We start from the raw sequence: 22,460 nt of genomic DNA, 5'->3' as shown, positions 1-22,460 counted from the left end.
TCTCTTAACAAATCAGTCTGTAGAGCAACGGGGGTGCTACTGTTTGAGCAAATGACTCCTTTAGTGGTTGGTCACCAAGATGACCTACGGTAACCTAAGATCTCTGACTCAAGGCCCCTTAACGGCCAGGGTTCCGGGTCTCTTCCTGGAGGAGAATGCATTTGCCACTTCCCTGAGCAACCTGCAGGTTTAGGGCTGCTGGCCACGGTCCTGAGTTTGCTTCCCTTCACAAAGGAGAGGGGTTGTGATGGCAGCAAACCAGACTGGTAAAGCTCACCGTCTATTATTTGGAAAGCATTCATTTCCTCTAAGTCCCCAAACAGCCAGATGTAAAGGAAACATTTCATCACAATGTAACTATCTTATATTAGCATCAGAGAACGATAATCTGGAGCAATCTTCAAAGAAATGTAAGAACATGGCTGTTGCAAATTGCCTGGTGGTCCAATGGTTAGGACTGCGAGCTTTCACTGCCAAGGGCCCGGGTTCAATCCCTGCTCGGGGAACTAAGGTCCCATTTGCCACATGATGGGGCCAGAAAAAAAAAAAAAGACTGTTTTCAGATGCCAGTTTTCTCACACCTGGAGGAGAAGGCCTGCAAATCTCAGAGGTATGGGAACCCCCAAACAAGAGAGGCCTCAGAAATCTCATCTGGCTTGAGACAGGAAATAGGATACATGGTCACATGAAAAAGAGACACCACACTGCCTTGAAGTCTATTAATTTATTGGGTGAAACGAAATCATTGTCAGACATATTAAATTTGGTTTGGTTCAAGTTTGGCTGATGTCCATTTGCAGCAGAGATGAATGGAGGAGAAGAGAAGACACGGTGATGCTGGTAAGGGGACACTGAACAAAAGCATCTTCCATTAATTATAAAAGCGGGCATCACACAGCCAGCGTGAGTCAGTTAGCTGACGAGCAGGGATAAAACCAAAGTAAGCGAGAACTTTCTAGATAAGAGAAGCCAGAGCTTTCAGAGGACAAGATGCAGCAGGGGCTCGTTGGGAGACCAGCGTTCGGTGCTGAGCTGCCGGCTCACTTGGGGAACACAGTGATCACATCGTAGCCCTCGGGGGGAGTGACCCGCTCCCGGGCGTGCTTTTCACAGTAGATCTGATCCTCCACAAAGAAGTGGCCCTTCTGTTTCAGGTTGGTGCCACAGTCGGTGCACACGTAACACTCAGGGTGGCGGTGACGGTCCCGCAGCTTCACAAACACGCCGCTGCAGGAGGGAGGGAGGAGAGGGGCTCCTTTAGTGACAAGCACCTGAAGGGGGCACCAGGCTTGGGGGCTTCTCCCGAGGGGCCCATGTGGCAGATCAGGGCCTCCTAACTGGCCTCCAGTCATAAAGGGGCTTCTCATGCCAAAGACATTACCCTTGAAGCCTTCGGGAAGTCCTTCCCACTTCAACAGAGCAGCCCTGCTTTTTCTGGTTTTACATGTTCATACCCTAAGGGTTCTACAGCCAAGGAAAGCCTTCACCACCTGGCTCTGGGACACAGGACCTACCTGGCCTCTCTGCTCCATTTTCCAGGCAGGATTTTTTTCTCCATCACACCCAAAATGTGCAACATCCAGCACTTTCCACATTTTCATGGTTTACCCCACCGGCAGGGCCTCTGACGCCCTGGAAGGCAGATACTCACACAATGCCAGTGCCGCACTTGTCACACACGGGCAGCTTCTGGGCATTTCCAATCGATGCGGCCACTTTGGTGACTGGAGCCTTAACACTTCTGAATCCTGAGGGCTTGTTGGGATCCCCTAAAAGGAGGAAAACACTTGGGTTGGCCGGAAGTGTAGGATTGCATAAGTATCATTTAGCTCTTTCAGATTCACTTATATGTATGTTTCAGCAAGGTCATGGGCACTGGAGTCAAACAGACTTGACTCTGCTGTGTGATCCTGGGCAAGTTACTTCTCTGGTCTGCAGTTTCCTTTTCTATAAAACAGCAGATCATTTCCCCTTCACAGTGGGACAAAAAGATAAAAGAAGGCACATAAAGCCCTCCCTGGCACATGGTCAGCCCTCAAAACACAAATTACATTACATGCTGATTAAATACATGCAAACACTGATATGGGACTTAAAAATTAAAAATGCTTTATATAGAAAAAATAAATAAAAATGTCTGATAATCGAAAGGCAGTGTAGTCAGATGCCAAAAGAAACCCACATTACAAAGAGAACAAAATCATTAGAGTGTGCTACAAGCAGCCAGATAAAAACCACCTGCTACAGGGCAGTCAGCAGCAGCCTTCCTGCAGTCAGCTTTCTGTGTACAAAACAAAGCTCCTAAGTTGCTGGGTGCTGAACTGCCAGTTCATCACCTGTGTAGAGCCCTATGTAATGGTAGCTATTAATAATGGTAAGCTACTAAAATTACTGTTATTGCTATATATTTGGCTGGCTGTGTTTCCACATCACATTTTTTTTTTACTGTGATGTGGCCTAGCAAGCATTGTTAGGTTTGTCAGCTATTTATACATGTCTCTCTGGACTGCAAATTACTGGAGCACCAGAACCCTATTTCATATATTTTTCAATACTCCACAGAGCCTACCACGGGCTTAACAAATAATAGAGGCTCAATAAATACACAAGAAATAGATAATGAAATGCCATGACAAATGCATGATGGTCCCTCTCTTAGTCCAACATGCTTTGGCTCAGGAAGCTGGAGAAGTCTCTACACTGATGGTTCTGAATGGGCATCTTTGAGCATCCTGGGCACCAGGAGAGATTTCATAAAATTCACAGACCAGGCTCTACCCCAGACCTGCTGAAGGAGCATCTCCAGGTGCAGGGGCCCCAGGATCCTGTTCTATACTCCAGGTTAAAATCCACTTTAGACTAAAACAGCTGTTCTCAAATGCTGTTGTGCATCAGAATCACCTGGCAGGCTCATTAAAACCCAGATTGCTGGGCCCACTCCTAGAGTTTCTGATTAAGCAGGCCTGAGGTAGGGCCCAAGAATTTGCATTTTTAACAAGTTGTGAGGTGCTGCTGCTGCTGGTCCAGGAACCACACTTTGAGAACCACTGAATAAGAGCAAAAAATGGCTTTCTGTGTCAGGTGAGGGGGCGAGGAGAGGGTCATCCCATATCTGCAGCCATGCTGGGCAATCCTGGGGCCGACACATGAGGGCCCTAGCTCGCTTGTCCTGTTCAAAAACGAGTCCCCATATGTTGGCTGGCACTTCTGAACCAAAAATTGAGATTGTGTGTGACATAAGGGGCATTTAGAGTTGGCTAGGCATGGTAGACTGTATATTTTATCTGCAGTTATCCGTACCTTCCCATGTTTCCCAGTAGGTCAGTGCTTCTCTACTGGTGGTGATCTTGTTCCCTAGCAACAGTTTTGGTTGTCTCAATTGCAAGGGAGTGCTATTGGCATCTAGTGGGTAGAGGCCAGGGATGCTGCTGAGTGTCCTAAAATGCACAGGACAGCCCACCACAAGGGCTTATCTGGCCCAAAGTGTCAACAGCACTAAGGCTGAGGAAAACTTGCTCTTGGTGGAGTATATACTCCCCCATCCCATCGACTTTGGGTTTGGCCACAAGACTTGCTTTGGCCATCGGAGTGTGAGCAGATGTGAGCCCTGTTTGGGCAGAAGCACGAAGTGCACTTGTGTGGCTTGGCCCTAACCCCACTGAGCTGCTGCCCTCTGCCATAGGAAATCTTGCCATGTGCAACAGCACGGATGGACCTGGAGGGGATGATGCTTAGTGAAGTAAGTCAGGCAGAGAAAGGCAAATGCTCTATGTTATCACTTATATGTGGAATCTAAAAAATAAAACAAACAAATGAACAGAACAAAACAGAAAGAGACTCACAGATATGGAGAACAAACTAGTGGTTACCAGTGGGCAGAGAGAAGGGGGGGCAAGATAAGGGTAGGGGATTAAGAGGTACAAACTACCGTGTACAAAATCATAAGCTACAAGGATATACTGTAAAGCACAGCAAATATAGCCCATATTTTACAATAACTTGAAACAAAGAATCTAATATATTAAATCACTATGTTGTACACCTGAAATTTAGTAATATTGTACATCAACTATATATACTACAATTAAAAAAAAAAAAAGAACAGCAAGCCCTGGACAGTGACACTGCTCTCTGCTGGGCTCCCAGATAAAGCCCGCCTCGCTGCAGCTTGTTCAGCTCTGCAGCGCCGCCTGCTGGCTCCATTTTCTACTCTCACCTATTCAGCCAGCACTGCAAATGCAAAAGAAATTTCCCTTCTTCCTTCCCTCTCCACTAGCTTACAGTAGAAATAGCTCCCTTCAGACTATGGGCTACTACAAAAATTTTCAAATATCTCTCCTTCCAATGAACCTTGCATCTCAAAGCTTTTGGGAAAAAAGTGAAAATGAATGGAGTAAAGCACAGCCTTTTTACTATCCACTTCAATGCTCAGCAACCCTCTGTGACTACATTACCTATAGAATCAAATTCATGGTCCTTAACCTTGCACCTGGTGGTCCTCCATGATCTGACTGCAGACCATCTGAGGATTTTCCTGGAAGCCTGGGAACCAGCCAAAATGAGCCTAGATACCTCCTGAGCAAGTCTCCAGCGTTCTTATCTCAGAGCCTGGGGTCCTGTGTTTCTCAGTCCATGATGGCTGGGGACAGATGAATGAATAAACAAGATGTGGTGTATACATACCACAGAATATTATTCTGCCTTAAAAAGGAGGGAAATGCTGACACATGCTACAGCATGGGTGAACCTTGAGGATAGTATGCTAAGTGAAATAAGCCAGGTACAAAAGGACAAATACTGCATGATTCCACTCATATGAAATACACGGAATAGTCAAATTCATGGAAACAAAGTAGAATGGTGGTTTCCATGGGCTGGGGAGGAGGGAGCCATGAGGAGTGGGTGCAGAGTTTCGGTTTTGCAAGATGAAGAGTTCTGTGGATGGACGGTGAAGACGGCAGCACAGCAGTATGAGTGTCTGCGGTGCCATGGAATCATAAGCTTAAAAATGGTTAAGATGGTAAATTTTGTGTTAGGTATATGTCCCCACAGTGGAAAAAAAAAATTAAAGCCTCCTTCTCCCTGCAATTTTTAGAATTTGATCCAGAGCAAGAGGAAGTGTGAGGAACCCAGGACCCTTTCTCCTAGTCCAGAGGCTGAATTTCACCCCAATTGAGAAGACCCACATTGAGTCTGGAGATTTATCACCAAGCCCTGCTGCAGCCAGACCTCCCTCGGGGGCCTCATTGACTGTGTGCCTGGCACATTACATGCACTGGTTCCCTTAAGGCTTTAAACTACCCGTGAAGTAGCCATTATTAGCCTCCCCGGATGTGTGCAGATAGAGTAGGGCTGAGAGAGACGAGCCACTTGCTGGAGGTCTCGTGGTGGGTCTCGGGCAGATCCTGGACACCAGTGCTGGTGGTGCAGCGCTGCTTCATGAACCACAGGCCTTCTCGAATGCTAGTAACCCTCACGGAGTGCCTTTACCATGCACCAGCCACTTCCCTGAGCTTTGACCATTTCATCTCAAATGAAAACGGGTATTGGAGCTCCCTCACTTGAGAGCCTTCTGCATGTGGTAGATGTCTGGATTGGAACTTATGCTGTCCCATTCAGTGAAAATTTAATGCAAGTGCATATTAAGAGAGAAGGGAGAGACCACAGGATCTATTATCTCCCTTTTCCTTTTTAGCAAAATTTTTATTTTCTTTGGAGCAAGAAGATAGCCAGCCATCCAGCCCAGGCGAGAAAAACTATAATTCTCAGACTCTCTTGCAACTAGATGGGGCCATGTGACTAAATTCTGGTCAAAATATAAGTGGAATAGTCATGTGGGACTTCTGGGAAAAAGAAAGTTGGTTCATCTGAAAGGGGGTTTCCCCAATTAGCCCTTCCCCTGTTCTTCCTTCCTGGTCCCTGGAAGTAGGTGTGATGGCTGGAGCACCAGCTGCCAACTAGAACCATGAGGTAGCCTTGAGAATGGAAGCCACTGGCTTGGCAGGTAAGAATACAGGATGGAAGGGATGAAGCATGAAGAGCAGGGAGCTGCCACCTCAGGGCAACTCAGTGATCCTGGGCTTCAAGTCCTTCTCTGTGACCTCTGTGACCTGAGGGCATGCAGTGAGGTGAGCCCTGCAATGTCTGTCTATGTTCTACTTTGGGCTGGAATGGACTGACTTTTCCTCTCTTAACTGAAGGGTTTTGCACCCACTACTCAGAGTATAGTTGTGGTTTCTCACGTTTTGAAAGACCATCATCCTCTAGGGTTGGCCCCCAAATCATCTGTCAGTTGGGCTAAGACTGGAACTTAATACAGAGTATATGACTCATTCCTTTCAAACTGCACAGGTACTCCAAGCAGAGCGGGAAATTACTGGTAGGGACAATATCCTTCTAGCATAAAATAAGAATTTTCCTAATATCCTGTGCTTGTAAATTGCCAGTTTCTCTAAAGAACCACCCAAATGGGGAGGAAGCTTGGGTGCTGAGTGTGTTCAGGAGGGAACTTTCAGCTCAGGAAGGACTCTTGCGAAGCCATCTCTGCAGCTGGGGGCTTCCAGGCGGAAGGTGACTCTTCCAGAGGGCACTCAGCTCTGACCCTCACTGGCCGCCCTGGGCAAAGAACCAACCCCTCAGGAGCCTGGCTGAAGCGGGTCTCAGAAACAGAACAATCAAGTGTCCCTCTCAGAAGTACCAGCTCTCCTCACAGGCAGGCACGCTGGGAAGAAGAAGAGAGCAAGAGAAGGCAGGGCTCCGGCGAGCCTCGTGGAAAGGGACAGCGCAGAGTATGGAGGGTTGGGCCTCGTTGAGACCAGGAAGGGCTGCAAAACCCAACTCTCCAGAACTCACTGGTAGTTAGGCTGATGGTGAGAATCAGAGGCACTTGTGAATGACCACCTGGGAGGTGGGCAAGCCCGAGAGCTGTCACTCACAGGTCACCTTTGTGAGAAGGGGAAAAAACCATCTCTTCTGCAACACACCCATCTGCCAGAAATTTCTCCTTGTTGTTACAAAGCTATTGAGACAGCTTTGCTGCCACCCACTTGAAAATTATCGTAAGAAACACAGAGTGTATGATGTGTAGAGGGTAAAGACTGTCTCCTGAGACCTGCAGAGCCACATGTGTGGCCCTGGGCACCTCGGGCATTGGAGCTCATGTGTGCACAAGCTAAGGCTGGCCTGGAGCCTCTTGATGAGGTCTCAAACATCATAACAGTTACGAAGCACCTACTGTGTGCTGGTCACAGTGACAGGTGTTTTGTGTAATTTATAACATTTGATCCACACACCAGTCTTAGAGAAAAGGGTTTTCATCCCTGATTGACATATGAGCCAACAAGCCTGGAAAGGTTCAGAGACCTGCCTAAGGTCACTTGGTGGAGGGATGTGGCCAAACTGGGGGCCCTCCGGTTCTCAGGAAGCCATCCTCCCTAGAGCAAGAACAAGCACATGGCCCCAAAGTAAAGCTCAGAGCCTGGCTTCACTGCTGCTGATTCATTTCATTCTGCATGTCATTCACATCCCATGGCCTTCACCCACTCACAGGTGCCAACCACCACAGAAACATGGTGTGTGGACTCAAACCAAACCAGTGGCCAAGGGACAGACGACAGAATCCCACAACAGTCAAGCTCCCCACGTCCTCAGCCTCCCCATGCGCCTGTGACAGGAAACAGCTAGGCAGGTGTGGCTGGGAGCTCATTCATTCCTCCTCCCACTCCACCCCACTTTTTCTTTTTTTTTTTGGGCCGGGCCTCGCAGCTTGCAGAATCTTATTTCCCTGACCAGGCACTGAACCCGCGCCCTCAGCGGTGAAAGCACAGAGTCCTAACCACTGGACCGCCACGGAGTTCCCTCTTTTTTTTTTTTTTTTTTAAAGAGTTTTTAGCCTTTTAAGAGCCACGCCTTGCAAAGCACACTGTGCTCTTTCCACGTCTTCAGGGCTGTGTTCATCTGTGTTTCAGCAATGACTGCTCCTCAGCCCAGGCCTTGAACAAGAGCCTCTGACCATACACACACACACACACACGACTGATTACCTTTCTCCTCAGACTCCAGGATTTCCTGCAAAACCAGGAATGAAGTGGACTGTTTCGGAGGCTCATTTAACTCTTGTTTCTCCTGAAGCATCTTGTAAACTTCAGATTCTTTGTCAATGACGAGTCCGCCTGGAAGCTGACAGTGGTCTAAGCTGTGAAGAATGTTTGCAAGTTCATTAGGACATGTCAGAAGTTAGGAGAAAAAAATTCACCAGGCACCCCCTTCCAAGAGAAGGCACCCATGAATCAAAGGGTGGAGAGAAATGATCCCAATGGACGAAGCCTTCTTTAATGCAGCCATAGACCTCCTGCCGATACTGTGAGGTGTCTGTAGGCAGAGCCGGCTGCTGCTTCCAGACAGTAAGAGGCTAGTTTTCCAAATAGTTTCAGTGATTCAATTACTTTTTAGCCTAATCCTATGGAATGGGAATGCCGTGCTTCTTTCAAAATTACATAAACAACATGATGTCGAAAGAACATTTATAGGAGGGAAAATGTCAACCACAATCCGAGCACTAAAAACTCAGCTGGGTCCCCTTAGTACGGGCCACATTCTTTCCCCAGAGCAGAAATGAGTGTTCTTTATTGCTGCTGACATCGAAAGGCTCTCTCTGTCTCCATAAACTCTCCTAATTCTCACAGCAAGGAGCTCTGGTCTCTTCACCTACCACACAGAAGTAATAGTGTCTGCCCTGCTCAGTTCACACCGTTGTTGGCAAGGATGAGAAAGGCAAGAACTTTGTTTTCTGTTTTCTTGGTTTTTTTATTAGAGTTGAATTACAATGTTGTGTTAGTTTCAGGTGTACAGCAAAGTGAATCCGTTATACACATGCCTATATCCATTCTTTTTTAGATTCTTTTCCCAAATAGGCCATTACAGAGTGTTGAGGAGAGTTCCCTGTGCTATACACAGGGTCCTTATTAGTCATCTATTTATATACAGTAGTGTGTGTATGTCAATCCCAAGCTCCCAGTTTACCCCTCTACCTTCACCCCACCTTAACCCCGGTAGCCATAAGTCTGTTTTCTACATCTGCGACTCTCTTTCTGTTTTGTAAATAAGTTCCTCTGTACCATTTTTTAGATTCCACACATACGCGGTATCACATATTTGTCCTTATCGGACTTACTCCACTCAGTATGACGCTCTCGACGTAAGTGCTTTGTAAACAGTGAAGTGCTGTTCGGTTGAGCGAGGGGCAGAGGCCTCAGCTCGGGCCCAGGGACGGGGCAAAAGCCAGGCCTTGCCGCCCACACCTCCCTGTGTCCTTCTGGGCTCCCCACGACAGGGTGAGACGGGCAGAGCTGGCGGCCTCTTTCCCCCAGGGCCCATTTTCCAGGGGAGACACCTCTGCTGCCTGGTTTCGGGGAAGTGAAAGGAGGTAAACTCCAGTCAGCTTTACCTGTGAAGTCTCTCCTGAGTCCCACCCCTTTGCACCACCTCCTCCTCCCCTGTCCCAGCCACGCCATCTGTTAACAGCACGGCTGACCAGCTTCGCAACTTGTTCCTCTGCCGCCACTCTCAGCCCCCAGGACCGCCTTACTTTTTTGACCAGAGGCCAGAGTGGTATTTTAAACACAAGAATCAGACTGTGTGGGGATGTGGCTCCAAGTGTTCCCATCTGACTCAGAACCAAATATTCACAGTTTTAGTAACAAGACACAAGCTTAACCAAATTCATCTCCTTTGGAGTAAATATTCATTACAAAAAGTAGAAAGGCCCTACAAGATGTGGCTGTGCTCCCCTCTCCAAACACATCACCTGGCACCCCTTGCTCACTCCAGTGAGACCAGCCTTCATGGGGTTTCTAGGACACACCAGCCTCAGGGCCTTTGCACATCCTGCTCCCTCTGCCTGGAACGCTCCCTCCCCAGAGAGCCCCGTGGCTCCCACACTTCACTCAGGTCTCTGCTCAGATGTCCCTCCTCAGAGAGGGTCCCCGACCCTCAGCTTAAAACAGTCCACTCCATCCCTGTCACTCTTCCCCTTGCTCTGCTGCATCTTTCTCCATGTTGTTTCTCACTCACCATCAGTTATACTTGTTTCCTTATGGTCTGTCTTCCCCTGGAAAGTAAGCCCCATGAGGGCAGGGCCATGGCCTGCCTTGTTCACCACTGTGTTCCTGCCCTGTATCAGCGCCTGGCACAGGGCTGGGGCATGGTAGGTGTTAGAGAAGTGGATTAAGTGCCTTTCTCCTCCTCACTGCACCCTCTCCCTGCTCCTGTGGGGTTGCAGGGAATCCCCCAGGGCTGTGCCAGGGACATGGGCAGTCCAGCCTCCTGGGCCCAGATCACCTCCTGTCTCTCAGACTCAGCTGCTTTTTCAGAGGCCTCCACCCACTAGGGAAGAGGGGCAGTGTGCCCAGTAGAGCAAGAGAGGAAATACCAGATGGTGGTGCAGTGTATCACCCACCCATTGCATAATCAGTTCACATTCCATTTTAAATGTGACTCAAGGCCCCGGCTGGAAGCAGGGTCACTCGCATCAGTGAAGCTCTAGGTTTTCCCTTTGACTACAACCAGGTTTTCACAATAGAGGACAAAGCCCTCAAAGAGTGACATCTGTTCTGCTGTTCTCAGGGAAGGTCAAAATGCAAGTAGAGAGATTCATCAGCTGGTCACTTGTGTAGGCCACGGTGGGGGGGGCGGGGGAGGGAAGCCACCACCCCTGCCTGTCCACAGCTGCTGGTCTCTGTCCGTGTCTCTTTCCCTCCGTCCCCCAGGCAGGTGATGGGCCACCCTGAGGAGCGGTTGTAACCAGGGGCCACAGTCTTCCTGTGGCCCAGCTTTTCAGCCCTGTTGTCTGAGATACATGCTGGACTCTTTCTTTGGGTCTTGAGTTCTGAGCTTGCCCTATAATAAATGTACTATGTTATTTTGACAAATATTTTTTTCTGTTACACTTAGAACTATTTTAAAATCAAGATCAGACCGTGGAATGTTCTTGGGGAGAATTTTTCCCCTTCTTTGGTGTATGTTGTTATGTCTGGAAGCCACCAAGGGACTGCTAAAAATGACAGAAGCCGAACTACAAGGTCATCACATATTCTTCCAGCAAATGGTCTTGGAAAGTATTCCATGATTAATGAAAAGAAAACAGCTTACTATTTATTCTCAAATAATGATAATATCTTTCTACCACTTGACAATTTATAAAGCACTTTCAATACCCATCACCTTATTGGAAGCATTGATCTGCTTAATTCAAAGATAATATCCTAAGACCCAAGTCTTAGATGTTAGACTATCAGATATAGACAAATGACATCATAATATATTTTAAAAAAATCCTAGGACAAAAACATCCATGAGAAATGGAGCCCCCAAAGAAAGCATTCTCACTTTTTATATATAGTAACAGCATTGAAAGGAAGAATTCTATAGTGATAAGCTCTCAAAAATAGGAGCTACATGACTGAGTCACCAGGAGAAAAACTTCTGAGAGTGGGTCACTAAAAGCAAGCACAGTCTTCTAAACCCAGTCTTTACAATTTTAATAACAAAATACAATATTTTAATCAAATTTAACTCCTTTGGAGTAACTATCCATTACACTTTTCATGTTTCCTGCTTCTTGTTTCTCCCTGAGTCAGACTTGGTGCTGAATGTACGCCAGTTCCCTAAATGTTTGTTTTCTTTCAGTCTTTTAGGCCCTGACCACAGGGCCTGTCTCCCCAGGGATATCACAACCAGGTGGTGCTCTGCCTGACGAGGTGGCTGACGTAGCTGGGTGTTTAAGGCTGGTGGTCTTTAGAACGTCAGAAGAAAACTCCACTTGAGCTCGTTTCCAAGAGGAGGATTTCAGAAGCTGAGCCTGCAGACCTTATGTGACACAAAGGCCTGTTCCAGCCAAAAGAGCAGCCGGGGTGAAGGTAAGAAGGTCAAGGAGAACAGAGGAAAAGCACACCCATGGCTTTGGAACAGCAACCCTGGGATGAGCATCTACACCATCAGGACGGTGAAGTGACCAGAGTGGGGACATAAGAGACTCTTTAAATTTTTTTTTTTTAAACTTGAGCCATCACCCATGGCAGCAACTTAATAATCTGTATATAAATCTCAACTAAAACAAGGAAGCCATAAGAAAAAAACGCCCACTGCTGATAAAACCTTAATGGCATCATTTTCTCACATACTAAGTCAGCTTTGGTTCTGCACTAAAACTGCCTGTGTGTGTGACAAAGTTTGGGACACAAAGAGGGATTACTTGAATTATAAGATGCATCCAGACAGGAGAAGACATTCTCTTCATAAAAATTGTTTTCCCATCTGGGAAGATGGAGTAGACATAAGTTTCCCTATTCCTCCCACTAAGTGCAACTAAAAACCCTGGACATTCTATATAAGATGAACACAGGAAGACTCGGGGGACTTCCCTGGTGGCGCAGTGGTTAAGAACCCGCCTGCCAATGCAGGGGACACGGGTTCGAGCCCTGGTCCAGGAAGATCCCACATGCCGTGGAGCAACTTAAGCCTGTGCGCCACAACTACTGAGCCTCCACTCTAGAGCCTGTGAGCCACAACTACTGAGCCCACGTGCCACAACTACTGAAGCCTGTGCACGTAGAGCCCGTGCTCCACAACAAGAGAAGCCACCACAATGAGAAGCCCATGCACCACAATGAAGAGTGGCTCCTGTTCGCCGCAACTAGAGAAAGCCCATGCGCAGCAACAAAAGACCCAACGCAGCCAAAAATAAATGAATAAATAAATAAAATTTATATTAAAGAGAAGACTCTGAAAGGGGGACAGAAGAAGGCAGACCAGCCAGAGACCTTGGGACCCAAGGAATGACAGTGGTCATACACTCCAGGCTCCAGTAGGGAGCCCGTATGTCACCCCCACCCAGCAGTGACAAGGCCACCACTCACCTGCAGTGAGTCTGTGGAGGGCATGTGGGTAGCCAGAACTCCCACTCCAGCAATAATGAGCAGCCTCCAGTAACCTCCAGTGTCAACACAGTAGAGTGGGGAAACTGGACTTCTATCCCCACCTTGGTTGAAACCACTCCTCATGGTGGCCCATCACCTGACCTGGGGATGGGAGGCTCCCACAGTCCCCTGAGGGTGGGAGGGAGAGAGACAAGAGCAGGGACCAGCAGCTGTGGACATACAGGGGTGGTGGCTTCCCTTCCCCCGACTACAGCCCGTTGCAAGTGACCAGCTGGTAAGTCTCTTCTACTTAAATTTTGACCTTCCCTGAGAGCAGCAGAGCATGTTCATTCTGTGAGCTTCATTGCTGTTATTGACCCTGCTTCCAGCTGGGAACCTGAGTACTTCAAGTGCCCCAGGAGTCTGACAGGAAAAAGAAAAAGAGAGGAGAGGAAGAAGGAACTTGGGGAGAATTACCCAGGGAAAACCTATACCTCAGTTTTCTTTCTTTTTTTTTTTTTTTTTTTTTTTGCGGTATGCGGGCCTCTCACTGTTGTGGCCTCCCCCGTTGCGGAGCACAGGCTCTGGACGCGCAGGCTCCAGACGCGCAGGCTCAGCGGCCATGGCTCACGGGCCCAGCCGCTCCGTGGCATATGGGATCCTCCCAGACCGGGGCACGAACCCGTATCCCCTGCATCGGCAGGCGGACTCTCAACCACTTGCGCCACCAGGGAGGCCCTCTTTTTTTTTTTAATTTAATTTTATTTTTAATTTTGGCCATGCTGCGTGGCTTGCGGGATCTTAGTTCCCCTACCAGGGATTGAACCTGGGCCTATGGCAGTGAAAGTGCTGAGTCCTAACCACTGGACTAACAGGGAAGTCCCTCAGTTTTCTTTTTTTTTTTTTTTCCTTTTTGCGGTATGTGGGCCTCTCACTGTTGTGGCCTCTCCCGTTGCGGAGCACAGGCTCCGGATGCGCAGGCCCAGCGGCCATGGCTCACGGGCCCAGCCGCTCCGCGGCATATGGGATCCTCCCAGACTGGGGCACGAACCCGTATCCCCTGCATCGGCAGGCGGACTCTCAACCACTTGCGCCACCAGGGAGGCCCCCTCAGTTTTCTTTTTAAAGTGACATGTGAGCTAGTTATACAATGAGTGGGTGCAAAATGAGTGAGTAAACATAATTGGAATAATTCATCTGCACTTGTAAAATTGTCTTTACCCCTAAAGATAAAGTGGTTAGATTTGCTGAGAAAACTGTTGGTAGCCATTGCCTGCATTCTTGAACCTGGGAGACAGCCTGGTGGACTGGAGAGCATGTGGCTTTATTTCTCACAAATTAGAACTTGTTTACATACAAACCTATCCTTCTGTATTGATAAATTGCACCACCATCTGATATTTGTTCTTTGGTTCCACTGGGTACACTGTCCCTCTTCCCTAGAGGGTGGAGGCTTCTGAAAAAACAGCCGAGGCTGAGAGGCAGGAGGTGATCTGAGCCCAGATATCCAGAAAAGGACTAGAGGATATGTTGATGGCAAATAAGCTCATGAAAAGATGTTCAACATCATTACCCACAAGGCAAGTGCAAATTAAAACCACAGTGATACATTACTACACACCTATGAGAATGGCTAGAATAAAAAATAGTGGCAACACCAAATGCTGGAGAGGATACGGAGAAACTAAATCAAACATTGTAAGTAGGAATGTAAAATGGTACAGATATTCTGCAAAACTGTTTGGTAGTTTCTGTAAAATTAAACATGTAACTACCTTATGACCCAGCAGTTGTACTCCTGGTCATTTATCCCAGAGATGAAAATTTATGGTTACACAAAAACCTGTTCACAAATCTTTACAGCCACTTTATCCATAAGAGCCAAAAATAAGACACAACCCAGATGTCCTTCAATGGGTGAATGGTTAAACAAACTGTGGTATATCCATACCATGGAATAAAAAGGAACAAAAGAGGATAGAACAACCAGACAGAAGATTTATAAGCAAACCGAGGACCCGAACCACACTATAGACCAGTTGTACCTACCAGTTGTACCTAACACATACAGAACACTACACCCAACAACAGCAGAATATACATTCTTCTCAGGTGCACACAGAGCATTCTCCAAGATAGATCACAGGTTAGGCCACAAAAAAGTCTTCACAAATTTAAGACGACTGAAATCACCAAGTATCTTTTCTGACTACAGTGGAATGAAACTAGAAATCAACAGCAAAAGGAAAACTGGAAAGTTCACAAACATGCGGAAATTAACCGACTCATGAACAATGAGACAAAGAAGTCACAACGGAAATTAAAGAATATTTTGAGACAAATGAAAATGAAAAAAGAATATATCAAAACTTACGGGACATAGCAAAAGCTGAGGAAAAACATTATAATAGCAGTAATGCCTAATTTAAAAAGAAGAAAGATCTCAAATAAGCAAACTTTACACCTCAAGGAACAAGAAAAAGAAGAACAAACTAAAATTAGCAGAAGGGGACTTCCCTGGTGGCACAGTGGTTAAGAATCTGCCTGCCAATGCAGGGGACACGGGTTCGAGCCCTGCTCCGGGAAGATCCCACATGCTGCGGAGCAACTAAGTCCATGTGCCACAACTACTGAGCCTGCGCTCTAGAGCCCACAAGCTACAACTACTGAGCGCGCGTGCCACAACTACTGAAGCTTGTGCACCTGGAGCCTGTGCTCCACAACAAGAGAAGTCACCACAACGAGAAGCCCGTGCACTGCAACAAAGAGTAGCCCCCACTCGCCACAACTAGAGAAAGCCTGCGCACAGCAATGAAGACCCAACGCAGCCAAATAATAAAATAAAATAAATTTAAATAAATAAATAACGTTAGCAGAAGGAAGAAAATAATAAAGACTACAGCAGACATAAAATAGAAAAGAAAAACAATAGGAAAACTGGAACAAAATTAAGACTCTGGTTTTTTGAAAAGGTCAACAAAATTGACAAACCCTTAGCTAGACTAAGAAAAAAAAGGAGAGAAGACTGAAATAACAAAAAATCAGAAATGAAAGAGGAGACACTACCATGCCTGTGACAAATAAAAAATCATAAAAGACTATTATGAACAATTATTTACCAACAAACTGGATAGCCTAGAAGAAATAGATAAATTCCTACCAAGACTGAATCATGAAAGAAAAAAAAATCTGGACAGACCTATAATAAATAACATGATTGAATCAGTAATCAAAAATCTCCCAACATGGGGCTTCCCTGGTGGCGCAGTGGTTGAGAGTCCGCCTGCCGATGCAGGGGACGTGGGTTCGTGCCCCGGTCCGGGGTGGGGGGGTGTCCCACGTGCCGCGGAGCGGCTGGGCCCATGAGCCGTGGCCGCTGGGCCTGCGCGTCCGGAGCCTGTGCTCCGCAGCGGGAGAGGCCACAACAGTGAGAGGCCCGCGTACCGCAAAAAAAAAAAAAAAAAAAAAACTCCCAACAGGGCTTCCCTGGTGGCGCAGTGGTTAAGAATCCGTCTGCCAATGCAGGGGACATGGGTTTGAGCCCTGGTCCAGGAAGATCCCACATGCTGCAGAGCAGCTAAGCCTGTGTGCCACAACTACTGAGCCTGCACTCTAAAGCCCACGCCTAGAGCCCATGCTCTGCAACAAGAGAAGCCGCCACGATGAGAAGCCCGTGCACCGAAACGAAGAGTAGCCCCCACTCACCACAACTACAGAAAGCCTGCACACAGCAACGAAGACCCAATGCAGCCAAAAATAAATAAATAAATTTTTAAAAAAAAAATGTCATAAAAGTCTTAAAATATATATATAGCAACAAAAAAGCCCAGGACCAGATGGCTTCACTGGAGAATTCTACCAACTATTCAAAGAAAAATTAATATGTGATTTTTATGTAGGTGGGGAGAAAAGATATAGGCTGACTCAGAAAAACTGTTCATGTCTGAGCTGCCCTAACCTCGTTACCCCAATGTTCACCAAATATGCAATTCTGAGAAACCCTATGTAATCATTTTTGGAAGGGGAGCCTGGTCAGAGTGCTCCCTAAATTTTAATCTTCAAAGGCCTAGATGTTGGATCTAATAAGAAACCAGAGGAGTAATTTTGGGCACCAGGAGAAGAGGGAGGAACATCCAGACCCCCAGGCCAGTTCTCTGTGGGCTGTGGGCAAGTTTAGTTAGAGGGGCAAGCAGCCACCTTCATGATGGAGGTTTTCTTCTGACCAAACTCCAGTGAGTCAGGGCTAATATAATCCCTCTGGTATCAACTGAACAAAGAACAATGAATGCTCCCCTTTATTTCCACTGTACCTGCTTAGAAATCTGCCTCATGAGTTTATGGGGGGATCACCTGAGAACACAAATTGGAAGAGCTAGTATCTTGGGACTATTGTGGTGGCTACGGGAGCCCAACTGCTTATTCCATGAATACCACTCCATCAGGAAGGTAATCAATTGTACTGGTTGGCTGAACTTAAGCTACAGTGCTGGGAAAGAAAGAAACTTACCCTAAGTTACAGCAAAATCTTCTCCATGACATTTGTCTACATGCTTCCACCCTCTGGACCCCCAAGTACTGAGAAGTGATGGGTATGGAGCTCCTTATGCATGCTGAAATCAGTAACAAGTAGCATTTACCGAGCACCACCAGAGGCCAGGCCCCAGGCTGGATGATAGTTTTTGCACATCGCATTGAAATTTGGTGGTGAGGTAGTTCGTATTATCTGCTTTATAGATGAAGAGACTGAGTTTCAGAAGTTACGTGGTTTGCCCAAGGTCCCACAGCTAGCAACAGGCAGAGCTGGAATTCAATCTATAAAGCCTGCACCTTTAAGAAAGTATCAAGCAGTATCACATATATAATGAAATCCAGGCCCCAAATCACCAGAAAATGACCAGAGCCTCTAAACTCAGTGGAAAGGGGTCAGAAGGCAGGTGAAAGCTTTCTGCTGATCAGAGCCACATTTCCTCCACCCACTTGGTACACAGTAGGCACTCAGTAAACAACTGTTAAGCTGAACTGACCCAGAGGCCCTCCCACTCAACCGTGTGTGCTGAGAGAACAGGAGGCAGATGGCGGGCACCTCTTGGCCTGCCTTCCCCGTTGAATTTGGCAGTGGCAACGCTGTCTGTGTTCTTGTCTGATGGGGATGGGGCCCTGGGAAATCCTACAAGACAGACGGCCACACACACACCAGGCTGCTTTGAAGGGCATGCGACAAAGAAACTCAGAGTGCGCCCCAGGGTATCCGTGATGACCTCAGATGCAAAGCATGAAGTGAGCCAATTCTGTAACCTCAGCGAATTTCACAGACTAAACAGTGGCGGGTGAGCGCTTGTGACTTCTGCTGACAGAGCGGCAACATGACCTGGTAGCTGCTGGGTTTGCACAAGAATCTTCCTTCACTGATAGGCACAAGTGGCCTCTCTAGGAACAGACCAGTAAGCAGAGACCCATGCACAGGGCATTTCCTCCGCCAGGGGTTGCCGGTATTCCCACTGTTGCTGGATTCATCCTCAGAGAGTTTGGGATAGAGCAGGAGCTGGGACCCCTCTGCTGAGAAAATCTGGACAGAGACTTGTGATAAAGACTCAGAGCCTGCTGTAGCCAAGAAAGTCTGCCACAGGAGGGGAGAGGGGCTGCAGGAAAGGCTCGCACAGTGTCCAGAGAGTAGAGATTGAATTGTTTCAGACTGGAGGGAGGGAACAGGCGGGGAGCAGGAGAGAAGAAGAAAGAAGACATTAATTAAAGAATAACGGCCAAGGCCATACTAAAAATACTTCCCTGGCACATATTTCTGCCAATGCATAGCAGCCTTTCAATTAAGGATGTGTCATTTCCTGGGTTATTAAATCCAGATCATGGAACATTCCACTCTGGGACAGTAAAAGAGGGTCACGTTCTCAGCCTCCCCCAGCACAAAAGCAGCGAAGAATGGGGATCACGGCTCTCGGTGTTTCCACCACTCAACTCCACACTGAGCTTTGGGGTATGTCCGTGGAAAGCTTAGGGGGGCCCAGCATGGCGCTCTTTCTCAGGTACCCCATAGGCCCCCACAGTCACCGTGAAGGGCATCATCATCATCTCAAGCCAGAAGGGCCTGGCAGGACTCAGAATTGAAGGACAAAGAAGCATTAGTAGCCACTTTGCCTTGGTTACTACAATAAATGCTGGTGACCTTTAACATCTTGTAAAGCCAAAGTCACACGGCAGAAAGAGTCCCCTGCTAGGCCCTGCAAAGCTTAAAAGGAAATTGCAAGGCCCTCTCAGTGCTGGGCACAGGGACCTGCATGCAGCAGGTGCCTAAAACACCTGCCTCTGTTTTTTGGGGAGAAGGACTATGTGCACAGTATGATCAAGGGGCTCTCGAGAGATCAAGGGCCTCCGCAATAGCTCTTCCCAAACATTTAAGTAGTTTGGAACCTCTTGTGCCTTAACCTGTCCTAACCTACATCTGCAGCAGTGGGTTTGCCATTTAATCACCCTAACAGCTGGGCAGAGTCTTGTTAAAGGTGAATTGAGAAGAAACTGAACAGCAAAATTGGCTTCAGAGCTAGTATAAGAACTGAGGATTCCAACCCTAAATGAAACAAAAAGACAACCTACAGACTGGGAGAAAGTATTTGCAAGCAATACGACTGACAAGGGGTTACTTTCCAAAATATGCAAACAGCTCGTACAACTTAATATCAAAAACAACAACCCAACCAAAAAATGGGCAGAAGACCTAAATAGACATTTCTCCAAAGACAACATACATATGGCCAACAGGCACATGAATGGATGCTTAACATCGTTAATTATTAGAGAAATGCAAATCAAAACTACAATGAGGCATCACCTCACACCAGTTAGAATGGCCAATCATCAAAAAGTCTACAAAGAGGGACTTCCCTGGTGGCGCAGTGGTTGAGAATGCACCTGCCAATGCAGGGGACACGGGTTCAAGCCTTGGTCCAGGAAGATCCCACATGCCGCAGAGCAACTAAGCCCATGCGCCACAACTACTGAAGCCTGTGCTCTAGAGCCCGAGCTCTACAACGAGAGGAGCCACCACAATGAGAAGCCCGTGCACCACAACGAAGAGTAGACCCCGCTCGCCGCAACTAGAGAAAGCCCGTATGCAGCAACGAAGACTCAACAACAAACAGACCCAATGCAGCCAAAAATAAGTAAAGTAAAAAAAAAAAGTCTACAAAGAACAAATGCCGCAGAGGGTGTGAAGAGAACCCTCCTACACTGTTGTTGGGAATATAAATTAGTGTAGCCACTATGGAGAATGGTGGAGGTTCCTTAAAAAACTAAAAATAGAGCTACCATATGGTCCAGCAATCCCACTCCTGGGCATATATCTAGAAAAGATGAAAACTCTAATTTGAAAAGATACATGTACCCCAGTGTTCACTGCAACACTATTTACAATAGCCAAGACATGGAAACAACCCAAGTGCCCATCAACAGATGTTTGGTTTGAGAAGATGTGACACACACACACACACACACGCATGCAAGCACACACACCCCTGAACATTACTTAGCCATAAAAAAGAATGAAATAGTGCCATTTGCAGCAACATAAGTGAAGTAAGTCAGACAAATATATGATATCACATGTGGAATCTGAAAAATAATACAAAGGAATCTATTTAAAAAACAGAAACAGTCACAGATATAGAAAACAAATTTATGGTTACCAAAGGGGAAGGGGGGAGGGATAATTGAAGAGTACAGAACAGATACACACCACCATATATAAAATAAATAAAGATTTACTGTATAGCACAGGGAACTATATTCAGTATCTCTTAATAACCTATAATGGAAGAGAATCTGAAAAATATATATATATATACATATAAAAAACCGAATCACTTTATACATATAAATACCTGAAACTAACATAAGATTGTAAATCAACTATACTTCAATTAAAAAAAAAAAAAGAACTGAGGGTTCCAAGCGGAAAAGATCCTCTGAGATCAGACAAGTTTGGAGCACATGGTATATTCCAACAAGTCTGACTGTCAGCAACATCTAAAAATCAGGGGATTTCAGATGAAAAGAAGCTTTCTGACTTCTGGTTTGATGAAATGAATCATCAGAAATGGAATCCTAGGCCTGCATGTGGTGTCTGGCTGGAGCCAAGGAGTGGTTCCCCCTCTGGACGGGGCATGCACTGTCCAGCTGCCATGGGTCGTTCTGCTCCCCCTGTTCTCAGAGCTCTGACCTTGAGTCCTTATCTTCCCTGCCACCTTTGGGCATGTGAGGTGGTAACTCGTGCCTTAGTCCCTCCCGTTTTCCACCACAGACAACTCATCCCATCTCTTACTCTCTGTCCTCAAACCCAGTTCTCTACCATGGGCTGTGGGATTCCCAGTGTTTCTGGATTCATCTTCAGAGTGTTTGGGAGGGAGTCGACTCTGGGCCCCTCTGCCGGGAAGATGCAGAGGATCCTTTGGATAAAGACTTGGCGGCAGCTGTGGCCAAAGGCGACCGGCCTCCCCAGCCCTAAGCAAGATGCCTCCTTAGACCTCTCCACCCTGGCCACCTGCAACCCTTCCTCTCCCCTGGGCAAGCCCACCTCTGCCTCTGCCCCAGATCTGAACCTGTTCTAACAGACACACATTTATATCCTCATGGACTTCTTTCTCTTATCTCTCCTGGGCCACTTGAGGGAAAAAGGCAAACACTGCTTCACCGAAAACTGCATTCAGGTACTCTTCCCTTGCTCAGACCAAATGGTGATCATAAGCAGAAAGCCCGAACTATAAAAACGGAAGAGTTTCTTGGGAAGCAGCAGAGCTGTCAAGGAAGGAAAATGGTCACTTAGAAGAAGACAATGACCACGGAAACCAGGATAATAATAACATAGGTCTCGGTGAATACTCAATTGGTGTGTCAGACACAGTACTGGCATTTTACAGTTTACTTCTTATTTTACAACAGCCCTACAAGGCAGGTGGTATGACCCGCTTTTTAGAGATGAGGAAAATGAACACAGAAAGAACTGTGCTAAAGTAGGCATTTTTCTCCCAGGGCTAGTGGCTGAACCTTCTCCCCGCTGCCTGCCTGCCTCTTCCAAGGACTGGCCCAGAGCGGACTGCACGGGCCTACTTACGCTCTGGCATTCGTCTCCTGCCCACTGGCTGCTGTCTTTGACTCCAAGGCATTGTTGAAGTTGGAGATGTTTTCAGAGGAGTAGAGGCCAGCTGGGTTGTTGTACTGGTTTGTGATGACCCTGGGGGCAGGGCTGGAGGCAGGGGAGGCGGTAAAGGGCATGGCACTCCGGTTGTGGGCGCTTCCTATGTGTAGGACCTCCTGCGGGCAGAGATCAGAGGAGAAATCAGAGGGGTATCCAATATGCACGCCTCGATGGACGATACAGGCTGAGTGCCAGGGAGAGAGAGGTGTTCCAATGAGCTATGATGGCCCTGGCTCAATGCCAGACTAGCTGAGGGGCTCTTGACAAACCCACCTGACACGGGGCAAGACCCAGGATGTTGCACGAGCTAGGCACGTATGCAGTTTCATCCGCCACCTCTGCCT

The 22,460-nt window shown here is 47.2% G+C and overlaps 1 protein-coding gene across 1 annotated transcript in view; it reads right to left on the bottom strand.

Annotated features, from left to right (window-relative positions):
• Positions 1–709: 709 nt before the first annotated feature.
• PDLIM1 (PDZ and LIM domain 1) overlaps positions 710–22,460 on the bottom strand; it is a 42,402-nt gene continuing 20,651 nt past the window's right edge. The window contains exons 4-7 of the mRNA XM_060101802.1: positions 22,033–22,232; positions 8,043–8,194; positions 1,652–1,769; positions 710–1,227 (exon numbers count right to left, since the gene is read on the bottom strand). Of these exons, the coding sequence (XP_059957785.1) occupies positions 1,041–1,227; positions 1,652–1,769; positions 8,043–8,194; positions 22,033–22,232 (657 nt within the window). The 3' untranslated portion in view covers positions 710–1,040. The remainder of the gene's footprint in view (positions 1,228–1,651; positions 1,770–8,042; positions 8,195–22,032; positions 22,233–22,460) is intronic.

Source organism: Mesoplodon densirostris, chromosome 1 (assembly GCF_025265405.1).
Source record: "Mesoplodon densirostris isolate mMesDen1 chromosome 1, mMesDen1 primary haplotype, whole genome shotgun sequence".
Taxonomy (NCBI): domain Eukaryota; kingdom Metazoa; phylum Chordata; class Mammalia; order Artiodactyla; family Ziphiidae; genus Mesoplodon; species Mesoplodon densirostris.
The sequence above is the reverse complement of the archived record's forward strand: the minus strand, read 5'-3'. Positions and strand labels throughout refer to the sequence as shown.